Consider the following 26,296-nt stretch of genomic DNA (forward strand, 5'->3'; position numbering starts at 1 on the left):
CACACTAAACTTTTCTCTGTGGGTAGACATTGTTTTTGGGTGACAGGTGATTCATTCACTTTTTGGTAGTAAAAAAGACTTAGCAGAGACTGTCTATAAGAATCAGTACCCAGAGGGCACCTCACTGATTGACTGTGATGCCCTAGTGCAGTGTGTAGCGTGTGGACAATAATAATAAAAATAACAATAACGCCAACCACTTGCTGAGTATTCTCTCTGCTTTAAGTACCTTGCCAAATATCTATGAGGCAGCAAAGCTCAGAAGAAAAGCTGAAGCTCAGAAAAGTGATTTATTCGACCTAATACAGCTGGTAATGACAGAGGCAGGTTTAAAACCCACATCTAATTCCAAATAATACCTTCTCAACCGTAACACCATACTGCCTTCTACTTTAATAATGCAAAAGCAGAATTCTGGAGCTCTGACATTCATGCAAGCTGGCTCAAGTCTGAGGTACAGCAAGTGGAAGAGAGGATATGACTCACGAGCCACCAGCCCTCCCATCAGCTACTGTGACCCACTCTGGGAGTCCAGCAATGCAATTTACATGGCCAGTTCTTTATGCCTCTGGCTAGGAAGAAAGAGCAGGGAAGCTTCTGTTTCTCGACTTGACTGTCAAGTGCTTCTGTACTGGCCACTGTGCAACTTGGGTCTATATGGGATCTTTAAATCACTCAGAGAAGGAAAAACTCTGGGTAAAACTAAGGCTTTTTTGTTTGTTTGTTTGTTCTTAGAAAGTGAGGTATAAAGCAAACCAGAAACAATAATAGCAGTTCACTGTCTTCCTTTATGCATCTATCCTTCTATCCATCCCTAATTCATTCAGCAGATATTTAACAGTATCTGTCAGATAGCATACACTGTGCTAGGAAATGATGATATTGTGGTGCCAGGACAGGCATGGAGGCTGAGCTCTGGGTGCTCACACTGGGGGAGAAGAGATAGGGAAGCAGTGTCACTGCAGGACAGTAGTGCCCTGAAGGCAGAGACAGAGACAAAACGTGGCTTCTAACTCAAACTTGGAAGAACCGAGGTACAATTAAGGAATAAAGAGCCTGTTGGTCTGCTAGTGCTTTCCAAGTGCCTAGAACAATTACAGGCACCAAGTAGACAGTGAGTATTTTTGAGTGGCTGTTAAATGAAGAATGGGAAGGAGTTTAGTGGTTGAAGAGAAATGGAGAAGCGAGGATTTACTGAGCACCTACTATATGTCAAGAACTTACTAAGGGTGTTACTCAAGTAATCTCATTTGATTTGATCTGCATAGCAGCTCTACAAAGTAGGTGGTCTTCTTCCCAGATTATAGATGAGGATCTGGCTCTCGTACTTTCAACAGCTGTCAACCTGCCTGGCTGGGGTTGGGTATAAATCCATCAACTCCAAAGCTAGTGCTCTTAGTCCTTCATTCTCTGGTTGAACGGATATGTGTCTGTGCCTCTCTCTCAGAATTTTTGATGTAGAACTAGAAATATTCTTAGAAGTCACTTCTCCCATTTGGCTTGTATGTGTATCTCAAGTATTCTACTGATTTTTCTGTCACGTTCAGACTTGTTAACCTGCAACCATAGTCTCTGTCTGTTTTGCCTCAGCTTCTTGGCATTCTTAATATAATTCTTAGGGGAAATGAATAAGCAAAAGGAAAGGATTCATTTATAAGACCTGAGTGGAATTTCTTAGGAATATGAGTCCAGATTTTACAAATCAGATCTCAGATCGGACTCTGGACTCTACATGCTGAGAACCCCACCAAACAGCTCAGAAGCTTCATTGAGCAATCCATTTACTCAGCGAATGTTTGTTGATTCCCATCATGTGCCCAACTACTTCCTAGGCATTAGGGATGCAGTAGTGAACAGAGCAGAAAAGGTCCTTGCTCTCATTGATTCCTGCAATGTAGCTGGGAAACACAAACCAGAAACGATCTCATCATAACTGAGTTGGGTAGGATTTAGTGACTTCAGAGAAGTGGTAAGGGAGGGCCTCTGATGAGGTGATATTTGAACAGAGACCAGAAGTGTCTCTTAGTGCTTCATAATAAAGACTAACTGAGCTGCCATCACTGAGATTCTAGACTGTTTGGAACATGGGTGTCTTATAAAGGATCCTTGGTCCTTGATCACTGTTTGGCTTGTGTTATAATTGACTGTGCTTCTGTTTTTGTTCCTTTTCTCTCACTTGGTTCAGATTCTTTTTTTTTTAAAGATTTTATTTATTTATTTGACAGACAGAGATCACAAGCAGGCAGAGAGGCAGGCAGAGAGAGAGAGAGGAGGAATCAGGCTCCCCGCAGAGCAGAGAGCCAATGCGGGGCTCGATCCCAAGACCCCAGGATCATGACCTGAGCCGAAGGCAGAGGCTTTAACCCACTGAGCCACCCAGGCGCCCCTTGGTTCAGATTCTTAAGTACAAACTTTAACATGCTCATATGTGACAATCAGGGTTCCGTGAATACTTGTTGGATGAATGAGTAAAGAATGAGTCAGCGGTAACACAAAGTAGAACCTCTCGGAATATGGGTCTCATGCTTCCAGATCTTAGCCATAACATTGACATGGGATCCCATATTAAGCCTCAGAGGACTGGCAAAGTTCAGACTAAATCAGGGTCAACTGAAAGCACATGTGGCTCTCTCATGCTGTTTCTATGGCTCTCAAGCTGACTCACCACTTCATTGTTTCTCTTAGTCCTACTTCTTTTCTTGGCTTTCTGTATGTCACCCAGGCACCCATTCTTTGTTCTTATATGTGTCCACTTGTTAATTCATTCATCCACCAAAGAGTGCCAAATCAAATATAATTGTGTTCAGTAATGCTTGTTGTTTGGTTTAACAAGTATTTACAAGTGTCTGTTGTGCGCCATAGACTATGCTGGAATTAGGAACAGAGCCCTGATTCCTGGCCTTAGGAGCACACAGTTTAAAGGGAATGAACGGGCAAAGAATCAGGTAACTATTCTGCAGCATGGAAAGTTCTAGGGCAAGGAGTACGGGGGGTTGTGGGAAGACATAGGAGAGGTATCTCCCCCAGCTTGAGGTGGTTAATGAAGCTTCTTAGGAGAAGCAGTGTCTAAGCTGAGACCTTAAATGTGATTAAGGGTTGATCTTTGAAGAAGTTTGCCCTAGTACAGATGGTTGAAACTAGGTAGATTGTCAGCATACATTGATCAAGGAATGAATGAATGAATGAATGAACAAAAAGACCAACATACTACACTTTATGGGAGCAGTACATGTTCGGTCAGAGACCAAATGGAGTTTGGAAGGAGGAACATAGTAATCTGGGCTATTATCCACTTTGGTTCTTAAATCTGTTTCATCCCTTTTAAATGCCGTAGAGTACTCCATAGTGGGAATGTGCTATAGGTTGTTTAGCTGTACCCCTAATGCTGGGCATTTGCATTATTTCATATCTCATTCTATCATAAGCCAGTGCTGTAGTCAGTACTCTTACAGGAACCTCTTTGTGGGCACATGTGAGCATTTCTCTAGAGTTGATACCGAGAAATGGTATTACTGGGTTGTAATCTGTGGGCCTTTGTCATTTTAAGGGGTACAACCTCTGGTATTCTGAGAGGGTGAACTAACTCACAGCCCACCAGCAGTGTGCAGCAGGACCTACCATTCCTCATTGTCCCTACGACCTGACAAAACAGAAGTGCTTTGTCTTGTGCATTTCATGATTGAAAACATGGATTCTCATCCATGGTCTTGTGATTGAACGTCTTGAGTGAGCATCTTTTCAAGTTTATTGGATATCTACACTTTCTCTTCTGTGACTTGTCTATGAATGTATTTAATTTATATCTGGCTTTTCATGTCTGTTTTCCCATCTGTTAAACTGGGAATTTGATGTCAGCCCTCCTGCTTACCCACAATGGTATTGGGATCTAGGGTAAAATAGGTAGTCAAGAGAGAACCAGCATTTATGAAGAAGTTACTCTTTGTATAATCATTTATACATTGATATATTTTTCAAATGCTGATTTAGTATGTTCCCTGGCTGGGAACCATGTTGCTTTTTGAAAATACAATGGATAAGGAAATAAGGAACACCAAACCAGCTTCTGCCCTCCGTGGGGCCTAAATTTAGTCCCTGTGTTAACCACCATCACAAGTGCAGGTAGCACCTACTACTAGTAGCACAAACATCACTGCTACTAACTACCATGTAGTGAATACTTCAGATATGCTCAGTATTATAAGCCTACCAATGAGGTATAGGTATCAGTAGGCCTTATTTTTAGATGGGGAATATGAGACTCCAAGAGGTAAAGCCATTTATTTAAGTAAGATCTCACCATTAATAGATGGTAGAGTCAAGTTTTACATCTCCTTGCCTGACCCCCAAAGGCTGTTCCTTGCAAATTACTGAGCACAGTCATTGCTGTGACAGGCAGAGCATAAGATGGCATCTTGATGGATGGAGAAAGTCGATATTTCAATTAGCTTTTCTTGTTTCTAAGGTGCATTAGAATAAGTACACAAACGAGAACAAATATATTCCTTTGTGTTTTGAACATTTAAATAGATGAGGTGGGGGAGACTTGTTGAGTGTGGAGATTGTCAGGCCAGCGTGGTTTCCAGTCATGTTCTGCTGAAATGCGCGCTTCAGGTCAGACCTTTTCCTGAGTAGGTCCTTCTCTCATGCCAACCCAGATGGTCTCATCTGCATTCTGATGTCCTGCCCCTACCAGTTCTGATGAACAGCAACAGGAGTAAGAGCTATCTCTCCAAACTCAGAGCAAATACCTCTGTTCCTAGCCCAGGCTAGCAGGCTGTTTGGTCAGCACAATTTTACTCTATTTCTAGAAGCTGGGCATCATCTTCCTATGACTCCCTCTTGTCAGTCTTAGGCCAAGTACCTCTCAGAATGAAATATGAGTTCTGGGAATATTAGAGTAAGCAAAAGGGTTTAGTAAAATCAACAGATCTTCATGGTCAGCAGCAGTGTCCATGGAGGTGCTAACTGTCTCCATACCTTCATGATTTTGAAAGTGTGAAGGGTTCCTGTTTGGTGCTAACACCACTGGAATGACTTAACTGAATTTCTATGGTTCAATTTGACGCACCACTGGACTTTAGAGTTGTTACAGTGTCTCTTCAACAGATGTTAAAGAAGACCCACAGAGGTTAAATGATAGACACAGGGCTCCACTGATAAATTTATTCATTCGCTCCTTCGAGAACAAGTGCCCTATTGCATTCAAATCTCCATGCTGGCGCCAGGATTCTGAATCTTACAGCTGGATAGGAGGTCTGGGCTGAATAATAGCTCAAATTAAAAGAGAATTATAAGTTGAAGATTATTATTGTGAGGTTATAATAGAGTATAATCCCTCCTTGAATTAAGGGGGGATATATAGAAGTCAAGATGGGAGAGGTAATCAGAGGCCAGATTCTGAAGAGGGTGTGGTCAACACTACAGAGTTGGGGTTTATTTGTTGGGAAATAAAGGAACAAACCAATCAGACCTGTGGTTTTTTTTAATAAAATTAATTTGGGTACTGTGTGAAGAAAGGACTGAGGGAGAATGAGAAAGTCCATCTAGAAGTTATTGCTAAAGTCTAAATCAGAGATTTTGTTTATTTGCATAGTGAAGTGGATGGATTGGAGGTTATGTTTTAAAGGTAGAATCAACAGTATTTGATGATGTATCAGATGCAAGGTTTCAAGAAGGAGCTGTCCAATGGCTTTCAAGTTTCAGGTTTGAGTATTCGGAATGAGGGAAATATTATTTCTGGAGATCAAAGAATAGATTTTAATTTAGTATGTTATTAGAGGGCGGGGTAAGTTAAGAGTCCCTTTGGAAAACAACAAGTTAGTGCAACGGGATTTTGCAGTGGGTGTCTTGATAGCACCTACTCCTTTGTTCTTTTGCTGTTCGCCCTGAGGGTTGGTAGGACAGACTGGACTTAGTTGTGCTGCTCTAATCCCTGATTTTTAAGAAAACAAATAAATGAATAGGAAGGAGAAGGAAAATAACAGCCATCAGAGTAATTACAGATGTGGAAGGAATGGAGGAATTTATCTCGCACTGGACATTGGCAAGAAGAGTGGACAAAATCCATCCAGTCTGTGCTCAGAGATGATGACAACCCTTAGGGCAGGTCTTAGTGGGTTTCTGTTGTGTCTGTTCTAACGGGAACCTCAGACATTACTTTAGAGAGGCTGAATTCAAAATTAAGAGACCTGATTCCCAGGCCAGAACACAGCTGCTTTGCTGTGTGACCCTGACTGGATCCTTCCAATGGTTTGAGCCTCCACTTCTTCCCCTGGAAAAAAAAAAAAAAAAAAGGTGACATTTCCCGTCTGTGCAGTCTCGCAAGGGGTATCCTGAGAAAACCAATGAGATAATGGGCATGCCAGAACACGATGCAACCCAGGGAACCATAAAGCTTTAAATGTTCCTGATTCTTCCTATTGTTTGGTTTTCATTAGGCTTGTTCTCGGCCAGGGCCAGTCTGGAGAGTATGTGTGAAAGGCAAAAGCACAGGCGTGCACAGACACACACATGAAGCAGTTTCCCATGAAACTCTAACCAGAGTTGCTAAGGTTCAATGTTGGATTAGAGGAAAGGAAAGACAAATTGCACTGTAATCTCTGTAACTCAGCTAAAGGAAAAAGAAGAAGAAGAAGAAGAAAGAAGAAAGAAGAAAGAAGAAGAGAAAAAAAAAATCCCCCTGAAGTGCTGGCCATGGAATCAGACCTGGATTCTAGCACTGATCTCTTAAAATTTTTTACTGAGACCCTGGCCCGCGACTCCCCATCTGTGGACCCAAGCTGCCCTTCTGTGAAACGAAGGCACAGGTAGATGACTCTGCAGTACATTTTTGGCTCCAACATTCTGTTCAGACCTTTCTTGAGCTCATCTGCCTTGAATGCATCTAATTCAGTGAGGGTGAAGGGAGCAGGTCACATGTCACCTGAGCGAACAGGTCTGTACTGTGAGCTCACAGACTGGCCATCTCTAGAGAAAGCCTTCTAGACACACGAGGGCTCTCAGAACTCCTCACAGACATCCTGTGTCTGTCTCAGAGCCTCGCAAGCTCTCCCTCTGCAACCATTTCAGAATGTATCCATGTGTTTTTCCTGTTTGGTGGCATTTTGACTAGACTGTGAGACCCCAGAGGTGGGGACTAGGTCGTACTTGTTACATGATCCTCAGCTTCTGTGTGTGAGGCCAAGGCATCGAGTAGATGGTCAATAAATGTAGGTAAATTCGATGCATGTACGCGTGAGTAAACTCTGTGACAGATCGATAAATCAGAAGTTGGTGATAATACAGATGATACATAGTATAACGGAGGCCTGTCTTTTAACTTCTGAGGTGGATTAGTTACCAGAGAATCAGAAGGACAAAAGAGAATCTTCTAGCAGTGTCCTTTCTTCTCTTGGGTCCTCAGGTCCCCTATCCTTAAAGTGAAGGTCTTGGGCCAGATGATGTACTCCAGCCTTCCATTCATCCAGCAGGTGTTGATTTGGCACTGCCTTTATCACAGACCATGGGCTAGGCAGTGGAGATTAATAAGCCAGTCAATAAAGGAGTTCTAGCCTTCTAGAAACTTCATCAAATTAGTGTAAGACGTGAACAAATAACAAGTAGTCACAAACTAGTGAGAAAGGTTGTTGTGGTGAAAGAAGGAGATGGGTAGGAGCTCCTGACTAGTTTAAAGGGCTCAGTGAGCACCTCTGGGAGAAGGGTAGCACCTAAGCCAAGGCCAGGGTGTTTAGCAAGGGGTAGGAGTTGAGACTGCTTGGTCCTGGCAGGTTGGGGGCAGGGGGATAGAATTTGAGAAAGAGAGGTGGGGAGAAGCCAGTAATGATGGCTCCAGAGTGCCCTGCCAGAGGGGTCTGGGCTTCATCCTGAGGATGCTGGGGAGCCACAGAGTGTTAGGCAAGAGGATCCTGACCAGATTTGGTTATAGGACAGGTCTTTGGGGATGTGTGGCTCTCACGAGAAATGTAGGGCTAGAGGCACAGGGTGGAAATGGTCAGAGAAGTAAGACACTTGTTGGAACTGGAATAGGAGACAGGCAAGCTGGGCGCGGAGAGAACCGGACACGCTGAGTACTGCGAGGGGAAGGATGTACCTGGTGACTGGCAGCGGGAGGAGGGGGGAGGGCGGGTCACAGCAGATAACTATGGTACTCACATCTCAGAAACTGGGAGATCAGAGTAGAGGCATTGTTGAGTTGGGATGAGAGGAGGACGCATTTCAAAGGACCTTCCAGTTGCCAGCTTTGAATCAGTGACAGGAAAAGAGCTAGAGTTCACTCTGAACCGTAAAATTTCTTCCCTGTGGAGAAAGGCAGGAGCAACTGAGGTGAGCTTGTGTGTGAACATGCATGTGTGAGTGCACATGTGTGGATGCTTGAGAGAGAGGGAGAGAGAGAGCGAGAGAGAGTGTGTGTGTGTGTGTGTGTGTGTGTGTGTGGTGCGGGGGCCAGATAGGACCTGTGAATCCACCTGTTTTCATCATCCACTGATTCTCAAAGTGTAGTCCAGTGTTCTGAAAAGGTCCCCTGGGGGGGTCGTGGGGTTAATCTTCTGTAGCACTAATACCTATAACATTACAAGGCACGGGCTTTGTTTTCTACCCGAGATTAATCATTCACTCATGGGCTTTAATACAAGCCAGACACCACCTCACTGTGCCTCACGCAAAGCAGTGCCAGTCCCCACCCCACCCCCCATGCTAAAGCTGGCTTTTGCATTCTTGTTGTCGGAGTGGGTAGTAGGTTTGTTGTTGTTGGTGGTGGTGGTGGTTTTTTGGTTTTTTGGTGTTTTGTTTGTTTGTTTGTTTTGTTTTTTTCTTTTGGACCCGGCTTCAATATACTATGAACTGAAAAGTTTGGAAACTTCCATCCAAGGATGTTAGTCCAAAATACCAGGAAAGCTGAACTCTGCCATTAATTATCTGTATGACTTGGGGCAATTCATTCCCCTTCTCTGGGCTCTAATGTCCATCCCACGATTAGAAACTTGGAATAAGTGATACCCAAAGCCATCCAGCTCTGTTCCTGCATTTTTGTGTTTCCTTGTTGAGCTAAGCTCCTTGTATACAAACCCAGTCTTCAAAAATCTGAAGCCGAGAACATTCTGAAGTGCTCAGCCCCACTACCATCTAGGAGGTGGACTCAGAAACTCTCAGACCTGGAAGGAGCATAGAAACACTGACATTCTACCAGTGAGAGAATCGAGCCCAGAGAGGGGAGGACAGTTTCTTAGAGGACACTGCCATTTGATGGCAATTCAGGGAATTGAAACTTGGGCTCTGATTCCCAGTCCAGGAGCTCCTTCCCTCACGTAGCAGAGTGCTGGAGTTTGGCCAACCAAACCTGAGGACTCCACTTTGAGTCCGGCTCTCTGTGATCACGGAGAAGTCTCCAATGAAGCTCAGAGTGAAATCATAGAAAGCTGACATCAGTAACGTCATGGCAGCTGGTAGTGGTGAGGGGGGTGGTAAAGGAAATGAAAGAACACATTTGGCCAAGCTCAGGGTCCATGTGACCCTCTGAGAGCCCTCATTTCAAAACAAACTCAACCTTTTAGGTTCAAGTTCTCCCTCTCGTCAGAAACGTGACTTCCTGCTTCTAAGAAGCAAGGCTTACAAAAGGGCTTAGGAGGCTTCGTGGACATCAAATAGCTCTTACAAAATAGCGTTTTGATGAGTTAAGTGTAAATGAATCAGAAACATAAGGATTACATTTTCCCCAAGTGCACATGGGTTTCAAAATTTGAGGGGAAATGTAGTTTGCTAACTGCACGCCGGCTTTCACCGAACCCAAAGCAGTCATGGAGCGGGCGGGGGGGGGGGGGGGCGGGGGGTGGAGAGAAAAAAGAGAAAGCCCAGCCCCCAAAGGGTTTTAGATGTGGTGCCAAATTCAAAAATGCTGTTGGGCTTGCCCTCTGTCAGTAATAAAATTGCTGGCCACCCAGAGAGGCCACAGGGAGGAGAAAGGAGATTGCTTTCCCCACTGGCCCCTGGTCCTCAACAACTGTGTTCTGTTAGTGCCCCTCAATCACCAGCTGTCACTGGGTCCCTGCTCTCTCGACTCACTGGCCCCTGCTTGGCCTCCATTTTCACACCATGCCGCATGCCTTGTTTACCTCCAGCCATAGCTGGTGTTTCGGCTCCCAGAGGCCTTGGCGACCCGTCAGCTTGTCACAGACCCCCAGCTCTGTAATCAAGAGACCTGTCCGTCACCAGCAGGGGTGTTTGGGGAAGCTGTCACACATCGCTGTTGGTTGCATTCAGGAAAAACAAGAGTCCCTTGTAGATCTTTCCTCTCCCCTCACTTTAATGTTATCCAGGTGTGGCATTTTCCCCAAACTGGCAAATGTCTTCCCTTCCAGTCTGCGCCTGACACAAACAGCCCGTTAAATCTCAGCACCTCTGTTACCTTAGCCCAGGATTTGAGGCTCTGGATCTTTTATATTTTCCACATTGTCCTTCTATTCTTTCCCTTGTATTTTATTTCATTGCACCAAGAAAGTAGAAAATCATTTCAATTGGTGGTAAAAGATGATTAAAACAAAATAACAAAGGCCTTGGCTGAAAACTGTTAGTTTTATTAAATTTGCTACTGTGTTTTAAATTGGTACCAGGACAGCTCTTTAGACAATTATATCAAAGGCTGCTGGAATTAATCGGTTGCGTGTATGCATTTGCTCCTTCCTGAGCTGTGGACAGAGTGGAGGCAGCGTTGCAAGCAGGGAAAGAATGAATTTCGTGTTACCTGGGTGTGAGGGGCAGAGTCTGGCCCCGCTGGAAGGGATCTGAATGCCCAGTGGACTTCAGAGCCCTGCCAACATACTCCTATTCATTTCATCAAGGCTGTGGGTTGGAGCTAGTAAGTGATGGATGTTGTCCCCCAATAGCAAGACCAAAGTCCCAAGTCTCCCCAAGCCTTTGGCATCCTCCCAGACACTACTTGGTCCCTGCTCTGTGTTGGTGCTCTGAGAACCCTACCTCAAGTACAAGTACCATTCGGTACTTGATTTATCCTTCCTTTTGCCCTTTGAACTCTTTGAGACCAATGATGTTATCTTCCTCTTTGGGAATGACTCCTACCAGAAACTCCATACATGCTTTTTTTTCTTTTTCTTCCTTTTTCCTTTTCTTTCTCTTTTTCTCATTCTCTTTCTTTTCTTTTCTTCTTCCTTCCTCCCTTCCTTCCTTTCTTCTATCCTTTCCTCCTTCTTCTCTTTCTTTCCTTTTCTTTCTTCCTTTCCTTCCTTCCTTCCTTCCCTCCCTCCCTCCCTCCCTTTTTTTTCTTTCTGAATAGAAGAAAAATAGTTTGGTCCAAAGAGGAGAATGGATTCATCCAAAATCACTACCAAACTCAAGGAAAGAACTGTAGTCATTTCCCCTGACAGGTAGTCCAGGTGGCCTCCACAGTGATCCCAGACTCTGTCTTGCAGGCGGTTTTGTTCCCAAGGGCATGTGATGCTCTCTATCCCAAAACCATAACAACCACTTTTGCCCATAAAAAGTAAAACCAAAGTGCCTCTCGGCCTAGAACAAAAGTTAAGTGTTCTCTTAAGAATTCAAGGTGGGAAAAAAAAAAAAAAAAAGAATTCAAGGTGAGGAGCACGTGGGTGGCTCAGGTCATGGTCTCAGGGTCCTGGGATTGAGCCCTGCATGGGGCTTTCTGCTCAGGAGGGAGCCTGCTTCCCCCTCTGCACTTCCCCCTGCTCATGTTTGCTCGCTCTCTCTCTCTCTCTCTCATAAATAAATAAAATCTTTAAAAAAAAGAATTTAAGGTGATTAAAAAAAAAAAACAAATTTAGAGTGATACCCAGACAACACTGGAATTAAGGAATATATTGTTGTGTATGACTGTTAAGGAATGAACTCTAGCACTCTGCTCTAGAGGCATTTAGTGAGGAAGGATGTTTTGTCGTAGGTTTAGTTCTCTTTAAAGAAAACATGGTGTCTCACATGGGCCAGAACTTGGCAGGAACTCATCTTGTTCCTGCCTCATGCCCCTCAGGAGCGGCATTTGCTCTCCCTACCACCACGTACACCATTTCTACCTTTCCCCTTAAACCAGTATCTATATGGCTACCAAAACGGTCTTCCACAGAACAAGTACGATTACATCATTTGTCTAGAAAGCCGATGTTCTCCTGTTCCTGACTTGGTTTGTCCTTCCCTCCTCCAGTCAAGCCAGAAAGCCTTCTTTAGGAAGTCTTCTCAGACTCTCTCCTTCTCAGCCTGGGTCAATATCACTCCTCCATGCTCCCATAGCCCCTACACTTTCTAGGCTGTGTAGAAGACATCTATTTGGATGTCTCTTTTTTCCCTCAATGGATTATGAGCATCCGCAAGGCAGAACCACAGTTTATTGGTCTTTGCGTCCCAGACCTGCAAGAACCTGGGAGGGCTCAATGCTGTCTGCACAAATCAATGGATGAATGAATGAAATGATATAAACACATTTAGCCAGAATTTGAAAAAGTGGTGAAAGCAATAAATATAATTAGCACAAAACTAGCTAGCTGGATGTGTTTCTCCTATATCCCTTTTTCATGGACACTAAAGATGGAGTGATATACACAGATTTGTGGTCCTATATTCGTGGAACATAGTACATGTTACCATTTATACATACAAAGATACAGGGAGGGTTGCCAACAAGAAAGTTCTTGGTAGCTGCCTCAAGGTAATAGAACTTGATATGATTTGACTTGATTTTCAGTTCTTTTTTTATAGAGCTCTAACTTGTTAAAATAAACATGAGTGATCTTTATGGTTAGGAAAAAATAAAGCAATTATGATAATATGCTGTCATTTCTCAATTAAGAAGAAAAGGTCAGCTCTCACCCTAAAAATATGTTAGAACTGAAGTGACTTTCCTCTACAGCTCTACAGAAGAAATAAAATGTAATTTAGTCTGAGTTGCAGCTTCGTGAAAGACTTTAGGAGTATGAGGAGGAGCTTGACTTACCTTCATGTAGTCTTAGCCTTCTGCTTTTGGATTGGGTATTAATTGGATATTAACGTCTTGTGTACTAATGTGTGCATATCCAAGGAGTCAGCTCAGTGTTATGGAAAGGTCAAAGGTTCCAGAGTCAAACAGCATGGTTTAAGTTCTGCTTTATAATCTGTGACCTTGGACAGATCACTGCATTATGCTGAACCTCAACTGAACAATGTAAATGGTCTCTACTTTTCAAGTTTATATTAGAAATTGTATGCAGAAATTTGGCGAGATAGCTAATCTAAAGATATATCCAGTACAAAACATCTATCCAGATATTCTAGATGAAAACATAACTGATATTACTATCAGCCTTTAAAATGGGTGACTGAGATCAGAAAAGCAGAAAAATATGTGGCCGAGGACAAGACATAAAATGAAACAGAACTAGACAGGTAATTCCGAAGCTGATATTTTACTGTTGTAGTTGGGATAAGGGAGAACCATCAGCTTTGGCAACCGAGTGGATTGAATATCTTTGCTCATCCCATGAGAAGAGATTTGACCCTGCAAGTTTTCAAGGTGAGGAATGGTAACTAAGGCTTTCAAAATCAGACAGTTTTATCAAAGGCTGCATGTTTAGTCTACATGTTTAGTGAAAAGGTTTACTAAAGGAGAAATATACATGTGTATGTTCTAAACCTCATGAAGATTGAGGTTTGAGTTTATACTGTGCAGTATGGTCTGGAAATGTCTGAGTTGGGCAACTACTGAGAAGAAAAAGAGAGAGAGAGAAAGAGAGCAAGGAAAAGAGAGAGAGAAGAGAAAAGGTTCTAAATTAGTGACATTCCAGAGGTACCTAAAAGTGAATATGAAATCACTCTGGAGGAGGATATAGATTTGACCCAGGGGGCATGTGATTCCCCCTGATTAAAACCTAAAAAGCATGAGGTCACATTTCAAAATTGAAAAGACGAAAAAAGGAAATGAGACATCTAGAGAAGGGTCAGCAGTGAATACCAAGATTTTTATTGAAGTTAGATCTTGGTAACAAGTATGAATGTTAATTAGTACTTTAGGGTAAATGAAAAAAACAAATAAAATTAGGAAATATGGTCTCCAAAGATTAGAAGGATTGAGAATGGGGAGGAAAGAGCAGAAATCAGGAAATCCAATAAATCCAGAAGAAGGCAAGAAAGGGGGAAAATAAATATGCAAAAAAAAAAGGAATGATAATCAGAAAGCACAAAGAAGATGTGAGAAATAAATCTAATACAATAGTCATTCCACTAATTGGATTAAAGTACCAATGAAGGTTTTCAGGTTGGAATTAACTAAAGATAAGTTCACTGAAAGGTAAAAGGTAATGGAGTGGAAAATATTTTCCAGGCAAATACTCAGAAAAATAAATTAATATTCATCAGACAAAGGAAATATCAAAGCAAAAATATTACTAAGATAAAGAGGTCACCATTTAAATAATGAAAGGAAATTATATAATAATTTTGAGCTTAAATATTCCAAATAACATGACCTGAAAAATGTATAAATCTGCTATGCTTCTTACCTAAAGTAGTAATAAGTCCATAATGATATTAGGATATTTTAACACACCTTTCTCAATAATGAATAGATTGAGCAAACTAAAATAATGATCTGGAAGATTTTGAACAATACAAAAATATGTTTCATCTGATAAAAGTATATAGAACATTGCCAGTGAATTAAATTATATACATATTTATTTCTGGGATATGTAGAATATACTTTTTAAAAAAAAATTTATTATATTTTTATTTTTTTTGAAATTTATTTTGAATATACTTTTTAAAATTTTCCATATCATAGGCCAGAAAACAAATACTAAAATAATCAGTATCACATAAAACATTATTTCTTTTTTAAGAACATTATTTCTATGCTATAACACATACATACATAAATAAATTAATAAGAGAAAACTTTTTGGTAAATTAATATATAACCAACAAGCAAAGTCTTGTGTGAGATATTAGCAGACAGAATTCAGCAGTGTATTAAAACCCCCACACTCATGCAGACACAAACATTGTACCTAGTCTAGATTATCCCAGAATGAGAAGAGATTCTAATGTTAGAGGGTTTCTGGATTCCATTAATTCACAATACTAGCATATTAAATGATTTTTTAAACAAGGTTGTCTTACTAAGATGCAAATTTAAGTCTCTTGTTAAAATCAGTCTCCCTTATGATCAAAACAAAACAAAGCAAACAAAACAAAATTATCTTGGAACAGAAAGGAACATCCTTAACCTGCTCAAGGGTCTGTACTGAAATACAGTTAGGTACCATGCTTAATGTTAAAATGTGAGAGAAATTCCTTTTGATCCCAGAGTCAAACCAAGAATGCCTAGTAACACCATTGGTCCTACCTGGCATGGGTGAACAAGAAATATAAATAAAAATTCTGAGCACCGTAAATGAAGAAACAGACTATTATTATCCTTACCTCTAAGAGAATACATGGAAAAATTAATAAGGATCAGCAAATTATCAGCATTAACAAAATAGTCATGAGGACATCTAAATAGAACACCTATTTATAAAACTTAATTATTTTTATCAGCCCCCAAATAGGACAGTATAATTAAAGAAATGCATGTACAGGTGTGTATATATGTGTAGATAGACAGAGTAAAGCTACCATTTATTATAGCTCTGACATCTATAAATGCTTAAAGTTAGGAATATATTCCTAATAAAATATCACCCCCATTTTTATGAAGGATTTAAAACTTTACAGAAACCATAAAAGGAGACCTAAATAAATGAAAAGATAAACTCTGTGTAAAAATGGGAGGACGCAATAAAATAAAGATGTCTTTCCTCCTCAAATACATCTATAAATTCAATGAAATTAGAATCGAAATCCCAACAGGCATTTAAAAAATGAAACTTTAAATTCACGTGGGAAGAACATCGGCATCTTTTGAAGGAGTAAACCAAAGTATAGAATGGAGTTGTAGCATAAATCAAGACTTTTATAAAAGTATGGAAATTAAGACAAAGTGCTGTTGATAAGATGATTAGAAAAAAAAAGTAGACCAATTAAACAAGATAAACCAGAAGCAAACTTACCTAAGTACAGAATGATATATGGGAAAGGTGGTATTACAGTTTAGTAGTGAAAGGATTAACTATTATATAAACAAATGCTGGACAAATGGCTCATCCGTATTTGAAGGGAAAACAATCATTACCACACATCACTTTTTAAACTGTGTTGTTTATGATCAAAGCCATATATGTGAAAATAAAAACCGTAAAACTATCCAAAGGAAATAGAGGTGATTATTTTATGACTTTGGAGGAAAGAAACATTTATTCAACAACATATGAAAAGTGCAAATCATGAAGGACATGATTTAAAATTTCTATTCAACAAAGCAGCATAAACAGAATGAACAAAAGAGGAGTCCTAGACTTGGAAATCGTATTTTTAATAACTTTAATTACAGAGGATTAGTATCCATTACATCTAGCAGTTAAAAGAAAAAGAACCCAATTTTATAAAGGCAAAAGTGATGAACAAGCAGGTAACATAGCTAGGAATCTACATGGTCAACAAACACATGAAATGATACTCAGGCCTGTTAGTAATCAGGGAAAGGGAAAATGACGCAGTAATTAAATGTCGTTTAATACCCACTGGATTGACAAAAAATTTAATATTAGGCAGACTCAAGTGCTGACCAGGACCTGGAGCATTGGGAAGTCTGTTGACAGTGTGTTAATTGCTACAACCATTTGGGAGAATAATTTGGCAGTAACTATACAGTCGCATATGCAGTTGCCTTCAACCGAACGACACCACTTTAGACAGATTTCTTTGAGAAAATTCTTGCTCTCTACACAAAGGAAAATGAACACAATGTTTAAAAGTAACATTATTGGAAACAAACAAGGTTAATAATAGTAATATTTGTATGTCTTCTTTGGAGAAATGTCTGTTCATGTCTTCTGCCCGTTTTTTCACTGGATTGTTTATTTTGGGGGTATTAAGGTTAGTAAATTCTTTATAGATCTTGGATTCTGGCCCTTTATCTGATATGCCATTTGGAGATATCTTCTCCCATTCCGTAGGGTTGCCTATTAGTTTTGTTCATTATATCCCTTGTTGTGCAGAAGCTTTTTATCTTGATGAATTCCCAATAGTTCATTTTTGTCTTTGTTTCCCTTGCCTTTGGAGATGTGTCTAGCAAGAACTTCCTGTGGTCAAAGTCAAAGACGTTGCTGCCTGTGTTCTCCTGTAGGATTTTGATGGATTCCTGTCTCACATTTAGGTCTTTCATCCGTTTTGAGTTTATTTTTTGTGTGTGGTGTAAGGAAATGGTCCAGATTCATGCCTCTGCATGTGGCTGTCCAATTTTCTCAACACTGTTTATTGAAGAGACTGTCTTTTTTCCATTGGATGTTCTTCCTGCTTTGTTGAAGACTACTTGACCATAGATTTGAGGGTCCAATTCTCAGTTCTCTGTTCTGTTCCATTGATCTGTGTGTCTGTTTTTTGTGCCAGTACCATACTATATTCATGATTACAGCTTTAAGTCTAGAATTCGGATGCCCCCAGCTTTGGTTTTCTTTTTCAACATTTCTTTGGCTATTTGGGGTCTTTTCTGGTTCCATACAAATTTTAGGATTGGGGGCACCTGGGTGGCTCAGTGGGTTAAGCCTCTGCCTTTGGCTCAGGTCATGATCTCAGGGTCCTGGGATCGAGCCCCACGGCAGGCTCTCTGCTCAGCGGGGAGCCTGCTTCCCTCTCTCTCTCTGCCTGCCTCTCTGCCTACTTGTGATCTCTCTCTCTGTGTCAAATAAATAAATAAAATCTTTGAAAAAAAATTTAGGATTGATTGTTCCAACTGTATGAAAAATGCTGATGGCATTTTGGTAAGGATTGCAATGAATGTGTAGATTGCTTTGGGTAGCATAGACATTTTAACAGAATTTGTTCTTTCAATCCATGAGCATGGTATGTTTCTCCATTTCTTTGTGTCTTCCTCAATTTCATTCATAATTGTTCTATAGTTTTCAGAATATAGATACTTGACCTCTTTGGTTAGGTTTATTCTTAGGTATCTTGTGGTTTGGGGAATATTACTCAGCCATCACAAAGAATGAAATCTTGCCATTTGCAATGATGTGGTTGGAACAAGAGGGTATTACGCTAGGCAAAAGAAGTCAGTCAGGGAAAGACAAATACCATATGACTTTACTCATATGTGGAATTTAAGAAACAAAACACATGAACATAGAGGAAGGGAAGGAAAAATAAAATAAGATGAAAATTGAGAGAGAGACAAACCATAAGAGACTCTGAACTCTAGAAAACAAAGGTTGTGGGGAGGGGTTGGTAAGTAGGGGGAAGGGATAATTGGGTGATGGGCATTAAGGAGGGCACTTGATGTAATGAGCACTGGGTGTTATATGCAACTGATGAACCACTATATTCTACCTCTGAAACTAATTTAAAAATTAATAGTAATAATAGGGACAACCTAGATGTCCATCTAGAAAAGAAGGGTCAAATAAAATATGGTATATCCATACAATAAAAGACATCAGTGAAAATAACGAGCTAGATTTGTATGTATCAATATGTGTGATCTCAAAAGTAATGCTGGGCAAAAGAAATGCCAACTGCATACTGATAAATACGGTATTAAAACATTTATGAAATTTAAAATAAGTCAAATGGTGCCTATGTATAAAAAGTACAAAAACATTCATGATAAAAAGGGAAGAACACACAGGTGGGTTGAAAACAAATATATAGAACAGTGTATTTTATTTTCTTTTTACAACAGAAACAAGAGATGAAGAAAATAAGGCAGTGTTATAATTTGACAAATCTGGATAGTGAGCCTTCCAAGGACATTTTTTTATAGTGTTTGCTCTGCTTGACTATATAACTGATATATTTGCTAATTAAAACAATAATAATGGTATGTATAAAGTCATTTGGCACATCATCTCAGGCCCAGAAAATGACTGTTTTCCTTCTCTTCCCATTCTTGGCTGGAATTTGGCATACAAAGTGCTTGGGTATTAACCTCTGATTCGCAGCCTAAGGCAGAACTGGAAGATTTGGGCTCTTCCTGAGCCAGAGGCATCCTAGGTGGTCCCCCCACCATGTCTTCCAGCTCAGACAGTCTGGGTGGTAAATCCTGAACTACACCCATTCTCAGTGCACAAGTCTAACTGCTGAGGCAGCTTCTAGCTGGTATAAACGATGCTGCACTGCATTTCTCATGAAATTAGAACTATGCACTGCAGAGCTGGTCATCTTCCCAGACTTCCATTTCACAGAAGAAGAAGTGCATTGACAGAGAAAGGAAGTGGCTTGTGGTGGTGGTAGTGTCGAAGGCAGTGTTTATCTTTCTCCTGACTTTTAGAGCTTTCCAAGTGGTCTTTGTATGTGGACTCTACTTGGTTCAAAACTAGGTCTTTTAACTTCTGTTCTGTAGTATTTTCTCATTCACAAACTCTAGAAGTGCTGTCTTGCGACGGAGTTTGATAGACCGGGCTCAGGTCCCTCCCCCCAAAGCAGTGTCACTGTAGGCCATAGAGTAACCTTCCCAAATACGACTTTCTTCATCTGAAAGGGGTGATCATCATCATTATTCCAGAAAATGTTGTTTCGATTAAGTGAGATGATTCATAGGAAGTACTGAGCTTAGTGCCTGGCATATGACAAGTAGGTAACAAATGGAAATGACAACTGCTTTCATTATTGCAGAAGAAGGAGTTTCAAAAAAGCATGACACAGTTACACAGACTATGTGGGAAGACAGAGTGTGATCAGTGAATGGTAGGATATGGAAACAGTAGGGGATCAATAATGAGTGATCAAGAGGCTTTAGAGAATGTTTCCTAGAAGTTACAAAATGGGATACTTCCATATTGCAGTGAGGCTCTCCATCCCTCTTTTCTTATATGGGACGGGAATAATATATCATAACCAGAAGGTAGAAAAACAGACCCAGAGAAGTAAAGTGACTTGCCTCTAGATTTCAGATGGGCTTTAATGGACCAACTACAATACGAACTACACACCAACTCTTTAAGAAATATGCATTTTTGCCAAAAGCAAGGTCAGGTGGTCTTTAGCCTCCTTATGGATATTTATGTGCAAAATAATACTTTTTAAGATAACAATTTCATAATCTATAAGTAAATGTTACTGAAAGATTGGGCTCTAGGCACCACTGGCTAGCTCAGTTGGTTGGGTGTGTGACTCCTGATCTTGATGTAGGTTCAAGCCCCACATCGGACGTAGACATCACTTAAACATAAAATCTTTACAAAATAAATAAATAATATAAAAGTTTGGGCGCCAGATCGCATATGTTACCATTAAGGTGACATTTCTGGGGATAAGTACTGAAAAATCATAGCACCTAAAAATGTTATATTTATATGTTTGTAATTGCCAGAAATGGAGAACTAAGGCTGATACATCACTTGAGACATTTGTGGAAGAACAATAGCTGTTAACAATTTTTTTTTAAAAGTCATGCAAAAGATACATAAAACAACCGCTCAAAAGTAGCCAAGCAATCTCACCCCATTTCAATACTGCAATTTAAGTTTATTAGCTGGATGCGTGAAATTAATCTGAGATGTAGTTTGAGGAGTTGACCAATAAGTACCAATGGAGGTTTGCTTAAAAAAAAATAATAATGAATGATGCTCAAAATTCTTTAAAGGTAACCAGAAGTGGTGCAATTTATCATGTTTCAGATGAAGTGGTAACATTTTAGTTCCCCCCAAAAAGAGTAAATAGGGAGTATGGGCTTGGTAGTGTGTCCCCCCATCACTACTCTAAATGAGAAGATTTTGAGCTGGGGAGTGGTTTTGGACCTCAGAATATTCTGATGGTGTTGGCAAGCCTAGAAAAGGGAAATATCAGGGGCAGGTTCAGACGTCAAGGTCGAGATATTGGCAGCAGCAGGGATGTAAAGGAAATGACACGGAAGATTTTGGGGTAGGGAAAAGTGACAGGGTTTAGGGTCTGCATGGAGGTGGGAGGTGCAGGAGAAGCAAGAATTCAAGTGACAGCGTAAGACTTCCCAGATGGTTTTAGGAGCAGCTAAAAGGCACAATTTGACATCAATGTCCCACTTCTAGACCATCCACAAAATAGGTCCTAACCTCCAGCAAAGCCTTCAGAGGCCACTAGTATGTCCTTCTGCAGGAATTCTATTCTCCTGAAATGACTGAGCAAAGAGCCTTCATTTGGCATTAATTTTAACTTCAACTTGAAGAATATGTAGTTTTATCACAAGGTTTCTTCAGTGGAAAAACATAGTATTTTTAATAGCAGTCGTACTGTGCCCCGTTCTCTGGCTTTTTACCAAGGAAGCGACTTGGCTTCTATTGTCTATCTGAAAACTTGGGGTAACAACCCCTGTTTCAGAGAGCTGCTGGCAGGCTTCCGTGAGATAAGGATGCATAAGCCATGCATACACAGTTGGAAGAAGGAAGCTTATCAGGGTCTTCCTACTAATTAGAGTGTTCTGTGTGATGCTAGTGGGTGAGAAAGAGGTGTCGGTGGAAGATATGGGGAGACAGATTTTGCCCCAGGGTAAGACAAACCTTCTGGGATCCCAAATTTTCAGAAATTGGAATAGCCACGTGGAGCATGGAGTGAGAGCAAGCTGCAGGCACAGAGGGTCTTCTAGCCAAATGACATGGTAAGATGGAGACTTTCCACTAAGCTGTGGCCCACACAATAGGTGGTGTGGGTTTGGCTAACTGAGGTTACATGTAGCTATCTGTCACTCCATCCTTTCCTCTAAAGAGGGCATAGCTTAACTCCAGTGAACGAGAATATTCATTGAAGCATTCGTTGTAATGGGTTAATATTTATTGACCATCATAGGCTGGGCACGTATGTGCTTTCTCTGTGTTCTCACATTCAGTCTGTAGGAAACTGCTGTGAGGTCAGGTTGATGACTAATTCGAAATGGATTCAGGGCAGTGAAACACCTGCCTGTGACTTCTCGGCTTTGGCAGCAAAGAAGCCAGGTAGAAACACATGTTGGCTTGCCTCAGACTTGTGTTTATCGAGAAACAGGAGGAGGATGAAGGAAGGAGGGAGGGCAGTATGGGGGGAGGAGGGAAACGTTCACAAATCTTAGCAGAGCACCTAAATATTATCAGCCATAAATCATTTGTGACACACAGTACAAATGAAAAACACAATGGAGAGAAGTACTTTTCACACCCTCCTGCGATCCACAGACGTGCTCCATCTGCTTCAGACTGTAGCCATATGCCCCCAGTGGCCTGCGACGGAGCCTGAAGAAAACTTCTTATTTTATTTCCTAACACGGCCATATTTGTTTAATATAAAACATGCCTCCATATTTTAGAGGAAAATGAATATACAGTAGAATCCGCGTCGTCTTTATCTTGTGCCTCTGTGTATCCACCGGGAAAACCACTCTCCCCACTGCCAGGGTATTTCACTTTCAGAAGAACCACCAGAAAAAGTATCCATGTGCTAGTCGAGAGGTGGATTAAAATATCTAATAAACGTTTTTAAGCAGAAGAAAGAAACCCTATATCCACAAATTAGCACCCCAGAAGTTCACAAGCCCACAGTTATTCATACATTCATACATATAATATCTCGAGATTCGTATGCATTTTACGTACTGAACTTTCATTGACAGAACACTGATGGAATCCACAGGGACTTCTGGTCTACCCCCAAAATTGCTTTCTGCTCCAGCACTGCCAAAACAGACTCTCTTTGGGGTAACAGGTCCGGCATTCTCCGGAAGGTTATATTCCTCACCGGTGTCCTTCAGCGTTCATAAACTCGTACTCATTGCTGTGTTGAGAGTCAGGAGACATTGGCTGCCCATTGCCTCTGCACCTGTTACCTTCTTGGCCTTATCCAAACAGCCCCAGCCCTAACAGCAACTGAAACAACAGATACCCGGGTAGGAGAACTTGAGATTTTTTGACATCATCCTTTTGTGTATGGAATCCCACCCTCCCCCCAACTCTGGAATCTAGTAGGAATTCTCTTCATTATCATTTTGTGGGGTTTTTTTCCCCCATGGTACTTTTTTATTATTAAAAAGTAAATCATTAATGCAGAGGGAGATTAAAAAGGGGAATAACATCACCCTTTGAAAACGGTCAAAAAGAAAACGGGCATTGTGATTTCGTGATGTGGAACTGACATAAACATATCTCTACCTTGGAGGGTGATTGTCAGCAGCCAGGGTTGATGGCAGCAGGGATTCAAGCAGGGAGCTGAGAGGAGCTGAGGAAGGGGAGGGAGGAAAACTGGAGGAAGGTTGAGCAGGAGGAAGTGGGAGCAGGCATTGCACTGGGAGGTCTTGTGAGCAGAGGGGAGATGCAGACTCGGCAAATTGAGGGTCTGGCAACCACCAGCGCCTGGAATTGTAATTTCAGGACAGAATCCCTCTTTGCAAGGGACGAGATTATTAAAACAGGCCTAAACTAGGGATTAGGGAGGCAGAATGCGGGCTGTTATTCAGTAGTGTATGATTGTAAGTTGATTAACCTCTCTATGCCTCAGATTTATCATCTGTAAAATAAACATGAAAACATGAGGGCACATGTAGGGTTGCTTTGATTCTCGAATGAGAAAATACATGGGACGTGTGTCGCCCCAAGCCTGACATTCAGTTAATAGCTGCTGCAATTGTTACTATTTTAGTCAAGAGTGAGAGACCGAGAAGAGCAGGGGTGGGGGACAGTTCCTGGATGTGCAGTGTAAGGAAGGGGGCTGCTCACATGGAATGGGGTTTCTGTTCATTGCATGGAAAGCAGGGAAAAGATCAGACCGATGCCCACAGAATCTGGCATGGTACTTTCCCAGCTCTGTCTGCTTATCCCATTTTGTTTTCCTGGTTGACATTCTCCCAAACACCTTCATTACGGGCCGCATACCATCTGGTTCTTATCCACCAGGGTTATTATAAAGGTTAAATTAAAGATAAAAGTACCCGGTAATATTCACGGCTGTCTGTCATTTGATGCTAGTCATTATTGCTGTACATTTTGGTGTGGTCCGTCATGCATAGGAGAGTGCCTTAACCGCAGAAGACAATTCGTATTATTGGATAACTTAATGTGCATGTGATTTCAAACGCAAGCAAGACTGATAGAATGTACTCCAGGGGATCAGTTCTGTCTACCCCCGGGCATTGTGTCCGTATAGCTAATCGTCTTTGTGAATACCCTTCTTTGTTTTCCAGGGATCTCAGTCTTGGCAGTGTGTACCAGTACTGGGTCATCACTGTTTCCGGAAGTGAAGGGAGTGAGCCATCGCCAGCTGCCATCTACATCCATGGAAGTGGATACTGTGGTGATGGCATTATCCAGAAGTAAGTAGGTGTGATTAAGGGAGCGGGGGGAGTGATGCTCGTGAGGTCAAGAGATGGCCAGGAGAGCTTATGGGAGGCTCTTCAGTGTGGGAGCTGTGAGCTACCAGCAATCGCTAGCAATCTGTCGATTTGTCTGCAAGTAGTTGCTGGCCTCGGAGGAAACGCAGTGGTTCTTTTTCAAACATGTATATTTCTTAAGTATGTAATACAATACATGATTTTGACAGAGCGATCATTGTGCACTTACTACGGGTATGCTCTTTCTCTTCATTGTTTTGTGGTTACTGCAAGGATTCTGTTTGTCTTTTTCACTCCAGCCAACGTTCCGTTAATAGGACCCAGGGCATCTGGGTCAAAACACTTCTACGTTCTTTGCTGGTTAACCATTTCAAGTTGTTAAAACTGTGTATTTCTTTGTTATTTCTGTTGTATCGTCTTATATGAATAATTTACAAAATGGGTTAAAAGCTCGTAAAGATAACAAAATACTCTAACTCACGGTAATGTTGAAGCCATAAATAGCAAACAGTACCCCAGAGTGAATACTGAATGTGAACATAAATAAGTACAGGGAGGCAAATGAACCAGAAAGTGAAAGACTCCACACGAGCAGCCGAAAAGGGAAAGTGTGAGTAGAGAATAGGAAGCTGTATGTTTGCACCGTGGATGTTACTGGGACATCAGTCCATTTATCCCCTTGTCCACAGGGCAAGATATTGCACAACTATGAAATGGGGCAAGAAGCCATCCAGAGTCTTGCATTGTTTTTAAAAAAAAAAATTTTTTTTAAACTAAACCTTTGAGTTTTTTCCTCCCAAATTAGCACAAAAATGTTGTCTGGCACAAAACAGAATAGTTTTGTCCCTGGAGGTGAAAACAAGACCAGAAACTGTTTGCAGTTAAGTTTCTTATTGCTAAAATTGTGTTCCTTATTGCTAACGTGGTTGCAAGTTACACTATTGCTAAGAGACTTTTAAAACTATGGGCCAGTTTAATGACGAACGTCACACGTGGAGAGGGTAAACCAGCTATTGGCGAAATCCCTTCATTAAATGGCGCTGTTGGGTGTCGTATAATATCTGGGCCACGTGGAATTGCAGGGACTGTTTCAGGAGGGGGAGGGGTGCTGTAAAGAGAATCCGTGTCACAGTTGGATGAAACCGCTGATGTGTAGACCGTGAATCATAGGAGTGGTACGTACTTGAAAGAGAAGTGGTAGATGACTCTTTCTGGTGCTGGATGGGAAGAGCAATTTCATTTGGTAACAATGATTTTGTGGGATGGGATATAAACTGGAAACCTGCTTTGGGATGAAAGGACTGGCCAGGAGTACAGCAAGGATAACGCCGGTTGTGCAAGTAAAGCGTTTGCACGTGAATACCCGTCCACCCAGACATCCGGAAGCCCTTTGCTTTCTGGTCCTGACTTCACATGGAAGGAGAGATCAAATGTTGTATATATATATATGCCCAGGAGATGCCCAGCATGGTACATCTTTTAAACATGGCTGTGCGGAAAGGTGGTATGTACAAGTTCCTGCTGAGTGTGGAATTATGGAGCAAACCACCTGATGGCCAAGAATCTGACTCGCCAAGCATAGAAGATAAAGTTCCTCCTTTGTCGGATAAGGAAACTCATGGTGTGCTGTTGTGTGCAGTTAAAATCATGTCCAGATGCAGCAACCAAACAGGACGATACAGTTTCTGGTGCTTAAGATAACACGACTAGGGAAAGGGAAGTACTCACCATTCTCTCCCACATTAAGACATCACCCTCTGGCTCTGGACACAGCTGTTGTCTGATGGAATACTAGCAGTGGAGCAAGGCAGTCTCCAGGGAGAGTGCCCCATCATTTGTGGGCCCAAGATTGAGCTGCATGTCCAGAATATCCAGGAAACACTTGCGGTCATTGCTGACAACACATAATTGTGATTTGGGATTTTCTAATTTAGCACAAAGAAT

The 26,296-nt window shown here is 41.3% G+C and overlaps 1 protein-coding gene across 1 annotated transcript in view; it reads left to right on the top strand.

Moving 5' to 3' along the window:
• PAPPA (pappalysin 1) overlaps positions 1 to 26,296 on the top strand; it is a 233,049-nt gene that overhangs the window by 85,079 nt on the left and 121,674 nt on the right. The window contains exon 8 of the mRNA XM_032865711.1: positions 24,206 to 24,334. Coding sequence (XP_032721602.1) covers positions 24,206 to 24,334 — 129 coding nt within the window. The remainder of the gene's footprint in view (positions 1 to 24,205; positions 24,335 to 26,296) is intronic.

This window comes from Lontra canadensis, unplaced genomic scaffold (assembly GCF_010015895.1).
Source record: "Lontra canadensis isolate GAN:19392208 unplaced genomic scaffold, GSC_riverotter_1.0 scaffold30, whole genome shotgun sequence".
NCBI lineage: Eukaryota > Metazoa > Chordata > Mammalia > Carnivora > Mustelidae > Lontra > Lontra canadensis.